Source organism: Saprolegnia parasitica (assembly GCF_000151545.1).
Source record: "Saprolegnia parasitica CBS 223.65 unplaced genomic scaffold supercont2.25, whole genome shotgun sequence".
NCBI classification, from domain to species: Eukaryota; Oomycota; class Saprolegniomycetes; order Saprolegniales; family Saprolegniaceae; genus Saprolegnia; species Saprolegnia parasitica.
The window spans coordinates 260,234-267,496 of NW_012156419.1; the positions used below are offsets into that span (position 1 = coordinate 260,234).

At 54.6% G+C, this 7,263-nt stretch overlaps 2 protein-coding genes across 2 annotated transcripts; both read left to right on the forward strand.

The window, feature by feature from the left end:
• Window positions 1-326: 326 nt before the first annotated feature.
• On the forward strand, window positions 327-1,735 carry SPRG_20257 (hypothetical protein; the record flags this gene model as incomplete). The annotated part of the gene is made up of 6 exons (XM_012345851.1): window positions 327-720; window positions 792-1,048; window positions 1,098-1,154; window positions 1,200-1,423; window positions 1,471-1,618; window positions 1,664-1,735. 6 exons carry the CDS (start codon window positions 327-329, stop codon window positions 1,733-1,735), a joined length of 1,152 nt encoding a protein of 383 aa, XP_012201241.1.
• Window positions 1,736-2,188: 453 nt separating this feature from the next.
• Window positions 2,189-3,649, forward strand: SPRG_06769 (26S protease regulatory subunit 6B). The gene is made up of 4 exons (XM_012345774.1): window positions 2,189-2,287; window positions 2,334-2,696; window positions 2,756-3,373; window positions 3,420-3,649. The coding sequence occupies exons 1-4, from the start codon at window positions 2,225-2,227 to the stop codon at window positions 3,591-3,593; spliced, it is 1,218 nt and encodes a 405-aa protein (XP_012201164.1). The 5' UTR covers window positions 2,189-2,224; the 3' UTR covers window positions 3,594-3,649.
• The last annotated feature ends 3,614 nt before the right edge of the window (window positions 3,650-7,263 follow it).

Sequence of the window (7,263 nt, forward strand, 5' to 3'; positions counted from 1 at the left end):
TAGTATATATAGAGATGGTGGTACCCTTCTGGCGTCCTCCATGGGTCTTGCTTGGTTGCTCCGCGATCGCGGAACGTCGGAACAAGAGACAGTATGGAGAAACTATCTGGAAACGAGACGACGATGGTACGAAACGCGGCGTTTGGATTGGCCAAACATCCGGATTGGGCGGCGAGTGGCCAGTGCATGTCGTTTAAAACACCACATTTTCGCTTGATATTTGTATGTGAGGTGTTTAAAACCGATGACGCAGTTCGAGCGCGCCGATTACGTCGCCGAGCCATCATTCATTTCGGCCCGCTTCGCGAATGGAGAAAGCAACTAATATGAAGAAGACCAAGACGGGCGGCGCGACGACGATCGCTCCTCCGCGGACCGCCGTGTCGACGGCGGTACCTCCGAGCAACATCCGCCCCGAGATGTACCAGTGGCTCGTCCAGGAAAGCCAGAAGGCCAAGGCGGCGCCGCCGGCGACGGGCCTTCCGACGATGCCTCCCATGATGTCGATGCCCATGCATGGCTCTGCTGCGAGCAACGTCATGCAGCTTCAACAGCTCAACCAGATGATGCCACTCATGTCGGCGTACCCCGGCTTCCTCGCCGGCTTTGGCAACTTGCCCCAGACCGGTGCCCCGGCGCCGTCGTCGTTCCCGCCCGCGAACCCGCTGAACCTCTTCAACATGGTGCACCCTGCGGCCACGTCGCCCAAGCACAGCGGCGGTAGCAGCGCGAGCTCGACGCCCAAGGCCAGCGACTACTCGAAGAAGCGCAAGGCCGACGACGACGACCAGCCGCCGCTCACGCATTTTTGAACAAGGACGGCAGCTCGGACCTCAACCCACAGCGCAAGAAGCGGCTCGAGCGCAACCGCGAGTCAGCGCGTGAGTGTCGGCGCCGGAAGCGCGATCACATTCTCGGCGTTGAAGAGCGCTGCAAGGCGCTCGAGAAGGAAAACATGGAGCTGCGGTCGCAGCTCAAGGCCGGGAAGGAGGCCATGAAGCAAGAGGAAGATGAAAAGACGCAAATCTGCGTTGAACTCGAGTCCATGGTACGCTGACGGTACCACACATATCTGTCGTCTCGAGCAAAATGCGTAGATCCATGAAAACGCGCCCGAGCAGGAAATCGCGGCCAAGATCGACAACTTCAAGGAGGTAATTTTGCGTCAGCATGCCTCGTGTCTGAGAGAGCATCTGTAGCAATACTCGGACTATGGCCAAGGCCGGCAGTCGGCGCTCAACTACCACTTGCACCAACTCGAGCGGCTCTTGATGCCGACGCAAGTGACCAAGATGTGTATTTGGGCCCTCAAGCAGGACGATGCGTTCTGGGAGGACGGCGAAGACGAAACGAGCCTCCTCTCGATCCTCACGCACGATCTCGGGCTCACCGAGGAGCAACGCAAGAGCATCCAATCCCACCGGTACCTTCCAATCACGCGTTGCTGATCTCATCGTCCCATGTATGCAGGAGCGCCGTGGTCAAGATTTGCGAAAACCTCCGGCTCGCACTACAGCTCTTGCACCAGCTCAAGGCCGACGTCGAGCAAAAGAACATCACACTCGACACGGAGATGGACCAGCTCCAGAACATTCTGACGCCGACCCAGCGCGCCAAAGTACGACGTTTGCTTGCCTCTAAAAGTCTCATGGGCTCTGTCTAGTTTATTGTATGGGTCACCAACAACCCAGCCTGCATGCACCTCCTCAACAAGCTCTGGACCAATGTCTTTTAAGCGAGTCTGCCCATTGTAATAATCTCTATGTTGTTCTCCTCGTTTGTTCGTCTTGTTGCTGCGTCCCGACTCTCTGCTTCTTGGACTTGACCGCACGGCGATGTCATTGGGTAGAGGCTCCATAAACAGTTTATGCACCCTTTTGAGCATGCCCAAGACGCAATTGCTGGGTGCCACGTCATTGGCGTGGACTGCGTCATGCTAGGCGGCAACGAGCCCGTACTAGGTGGTGCTGCCACCACCATGCACGTAGCTTAGCACGAGCTCACCATGTATAATATACATGCATGCTTGCATCGATGCGTGGAATCGATGGTTGAAGCGCTGGCGAGCTGGCGGCCCAGGTCGGTGCTGGCGTGGAGGCGGCAAGGTTGCGTGTGTGTAGCCATGGATTGTCCGGATACGTATTATCCGGGGAAAGATATGTGGGGCTTGTGTAGCGGTATTGGATTTCGGAGGTAGACAACCCGATTCGAGCGACGAGGAAGCATGGAAGACATCGGGCTCAAGACGACCGACATGGAGGACGTGGCGATGCTGCCGCTCTCTGACGTAGGCTCATGGCCGTGGCGACGAGCGCTCATGCTTGTCTGCGTAGAAGCAGGAGGATGACATGTTCTCCAAGTACAAGGCGCTCCAGCGCCACCTCGAGTTCCTCGACATCCAGGAGGGCTACATCAAGGACGAGATGAAGAACTTGAAGCGCGAGCTCATCCGTGCTAAGGAAGAGGTCAAGCGCATCCAGTCCGTGCCGCTCGTCATCGGCCAGTTCCTCGAGATGGTCGACGCCAACTACGGCATCGTGGGCTCGACCGCGGGCTCCAACTACTACGTGCGCATCTTGAGCACGCTCGACCGCGAGCGCTTGAAGCCCAACTCGTCGGTCGCGCTGCATCGCCACTCGCACGCCGTCGTGGCCATCTTGCCGCCCGAGTCGGACTCGAGCATTCAGATGATGCAGGTATGTTGTTTCGCCTTGGCAAAATCGGCTTTTCCAACACGTACATGCAAAACATGTAGATGTCGGAACGCCCGGACGTCTCGTACTCGGACATTGGTGGCATGGACGTCCAGAAGCAAGAAGTGCGCGAGGCTGTGGAGCTCCCGCTCACCCATTTCGACTTGTACAAGCAGATTGGTGTCGACCCGCCCCGTGGCGTGCTCATGTACGGCCCGCCGGGCACGGGCAAGACGATGCTGGCGAAGGCCGTCGCGAACGCCACGACGGCGTCGTTCATCCGCGTCGTCGGCTCGGAGTTTGTCCAAAAGTACCTCGGTGAAGGCCCGCGCATGGTGCGCGACGTCTTCCGCCTCGCCAAGGAGAACTCGCCCGCGATTGTCTTTATCGACGAAGTCGACGCGATTGCGACCAAGCGCTTTGACGCGCAGACGGGCGCGGACCGCGAGGTCCAGCGCATTTTGCTCGAGCTCCTCAACCAAATGGACGGGTTCGATCAAGCCACGAACGTCAAGGTGATCATGGCGACGAACCGCGCGGACACGCTCGACCCCGCACTGCTTCGCCCGGGTCGTCTTGACCGCAAAATTGAGTTTCCGCTGCCGGATCGCCGCCAGAAGCGTCTCATCTACCAAGCGTGCACGGCGAATATGAACCTCGGCGACGAAGTCGACCTCGAGGCAACGATGCGGATGTGCTAACGTGTCTCACGCGATGGTATTGTAGGATTACGTCAACCGCCCCGAGAAGATCAGTTCGGCCGACATTGCATCCATCTGCCAAGAGGCCGGTCTCCAAGCCGTGCGCAAGAACCGGTATGTTATTCTGCCCAAGGACTTTGACAAGGGCTACAAGAACGCGATCAAGCGGGCCGATACAACGTTCGACTTTTATCATTAAGCGCGACGGACCTCGGACCAGCGTTTCAAGCAATATGAGCGAATTGTGCGACGGAATGCATGCGAGTCTTATTGCTTGTTCTACGAGTCGCACCCTCGGCATGGAGTGTGATACATCCAAAGGTCGACGTCCTGTCCTCACGTCGCTCGGATCGCGGTGGCTGTATCTTTGGCGCTGCACTCCTGTGTCAAGCAAGGGCAGACCTATTGGGACATTGGCGCTCACAGAGCGAACATCTTGGTTGTTGGGACAGCAAAGAAGCAATCAATGCGCTGCCTGCTGTGCAAGCCACGCGGTATATTCGAGCGACCAAAATGAGCTGGCCAAGCATGCGCAGACGATTATTGCATCGCGGTATCTAGTGTCGACGGAGCGCCAGACGGCTTTTAGGTAACAAGTGAACTAGATATTAAAGGGACATGAACGCTAAGACTGTACCAGAACTCTAGTACTATGTACAATAGTAGTACGGAAGAGCAGGACTGAACAAGAAGATTGGACAGACGAGGACGAGATTGTACAATCGAATACAAAATACAAAATATCCATTTTGTTGCTTATTTTGTTGCATTAATGGTTTTGTGTGTGACAGCAAAAATTGAATCGCAGAGGCGCCAGTTGCGATGACCGAAACGAAGCGAGACAGCTTCCCGAGCTTGCCAAGCGTCGTACTCCACGCGATTCTCAAGGCGATTCGAAATGGCTGGGACGTCGTCGCCTTCCTGAAAGCGCTACCACCGTTGATGCTGCCGTCCGAACTCATCGCGCTCCAAGCGCCATGACCGACGACCTCTACGAGCATTGACCGGTGCTGCATGTGACAAAGATTACGATCCGGCAGGCTCGCCTTGGCATGCAAGTACGTACTGCCTGCGTTGAAGGGCGTCTACGTGGATTCTGGTTTTGCGCATGGCTCAATGCGCAGCTGCCACCCAGAACGCCCTCAACACTCGTCGTGCACCCTTCCGCGCCCGGTCTGGTCGGTGCATTTGCCCATGCCTGGAGCGACCGCATCACCGATGTCATTGTCAAGAGCCACGAAGTGTACCCGGACCCGGTACCCTCGCACGCTGCGTCAACGTCGAGCATGTGACGATGAAAAGCACCGCCGTGAATCGCTTTACCGCTGAGCACCACTTGGCAGCGACACCAACCCTTCACTTGCACTCGCTCGAGGTGGAGACCGGTGCTTCGGAAGACATAATGATGACGACTCGCTGGACACATCGGCCATCGTCGAATAGCTCCAAGGGCCAAGCGCATCGTCTCTCACGCTTGACTGCGGCTCGGTGCGTGACACGACGGCACTTTTCAGCGCGCTTCAAGCATGCCCTACGCTGTCGACACTGAGTCTGGTTCGCGTACCGGCCGTTCGAGCAGCTTTGGCGGCGGTGCCGAACGGTTTGAGCAACATAACGGCGTTCTCGTTGAACCAAGTTTCCAGTGAGCATGCGAACGGCATCCTCGCAAAGCTCGATCCGACCCAGGGTGATAATTAAATTCTTTGGATTTTCGCTGAATCGTCCGTCTAGCGGACACTGAAATTCTAGCGCATTGTGAATGAAACTCTAGCGGATTCCACTAATTCGTACCTGCGGGGTATGAATTAGGAGACATGGAGGTACGAATTGGCTCGAATCCGCTAGAATATCAATGTTGAAAAATCTGCAAGACAATTCAGCGAAAATCCGCTAAAATTTAATATTTACCGATCCGACCCAGCTCCGCTCTTTCGCACTCCATGGACGCGAATCACCCTTGGAAGACGTCGTGGCCGCTGTGGCGGCCTTTAGTCTGCCCACGATCACTGGTGCTTGTCAGCGCCTCTCGACCACCTCGCTGCGTGCGTAATTAATGGTTGGCACGGGGCTCGCCGCCAATTTCGTGCCGTGGCTCTCGACGTCGCGCCATCTTGACTCCGTCGACTTGACGGGAGCTACGCTCGGCAAGGAACGTGTCTTGGTGCTCGCGTGGCGCTGCCCTCGTGGAGCGCTCGTGGTCTGAATACTCTTACGACCAATGACACGAAGCTGGATGACAAGGACATTATCTTACTGGCGGTCGTCCTCGCATCGGGCAAGAACCGACGATCGCTGACGATCTCGTTGCGGGAGAACGCTCTCACGTTCGCGTCGATGTCTGTGCTACTGACAGCGCTTAATGCATGCCACAATGTCACACTACGTCTCCGCCTTGTGGAATATAATAGCCCCCTCAACGATCACAACGATATTCGTACCCACAAGCTCCGATCCCAATAGGCAGCTTCATCGCGTCGCCATCCCGCACATCGTCGCCATGGCTGCACATACAATGCTGCTCCCAGGGTTAAGGATTAGTCACTAGTCCTTAACCCTATTCGTCGCATGTGTGGAAGCGCCAAGTATAGCGTATACTGTTCGCTAGCCACAACGTCATAGGTGCTCACAATAATTCGAGAACGCGTGCGCGTGGCCAAACCTCAAGGCTGTGAGAGCAGGATCGAGTCGAAGTATTGATAAACCAGCAACAAATGAACCAGTCGGCGACGGGCCGTCGACGACCGTGCAGCACTCCAGTTAATCAATCAATCAGCCGATGAGCCAACGAATTACACGTGTCTGCGTTGCGATCAAATTGACAACATAGACTCACATCGTCATTGTATTTGTAGCTTTGTACACAACTGCCACGTACGACGTGCATCGTGCCGACCCTGGTGCCGACCAGACTGCCCCTTGATATTTACACACAAGGCAAAGGTAAGGAATAACAAGAGTTGTTGATGCGTTACAGCACTATGGGTCCACCCCAGTGGCCCCCCGAAGATGAAAGCGGCCAAAGCGGCGTGACTCGTAAAAGATCGACTAGATCGTGCCGCCGCGCGTCGCCCACCCTGCATGTCAGCCCTCTAGCAGGAACTAGAAGAATGACATACACGAGAAATCGCTAAAGTAGGTTCAAAGCTCGTGTCTACTTACGGAGCGTTTATGACACAAACGCTCTGTAAACCGTTTTTATGCGCTCCATTGTGTTTTATACGTCAATGACCTCAAGTAAAGATACGCCGGTTATGAAAAATCGTCGCAGGCAACAATTCAAATGCTGCATGACAGTTAAGCAAATACGCTCTTACCTCCAATGTGCATAAAGACCAATACACGTGGCATTTTTCTTTCTCGGTCACTCGCAGCATGTTCCAAAACCAAACTTCCATGGCTGATTTACTTTTTACTCCTCTACTAACACTATTTAACGTCGCCACCATCTAGCCACAATTTAGCCACCTGATGCCTCCCCACACACCGTCTTGTATGCCTAGACCCTACTATCTACCCTCGCGTCTTCGATGCTATATCACTTTTTTCCTGCTTGAAAACTGATCAGTTTATCGCTGATTTCGAAAAGTGAGCACGAAACACCACAAAGTGCGGACCAAATTAATAAAATAAATGGAGTGCCTAGACCCTACTGTCTACCCTCGCGTCTTCGACGCTATATCACTTTTTTCCTGCTTGAAAACTGATCAGTTTATCGCTGATTTCGAAAAGTGAGCACGAAACACCACAAAGTGCGGACCAAATTAATAAAATAAATGGAGTTGGATTGTAAATTACAATCCAATCCATTATTTATATCGTACATTACAATTTGTTAATGTACGATAGTGATGATCTCGAGCACTTTGGCG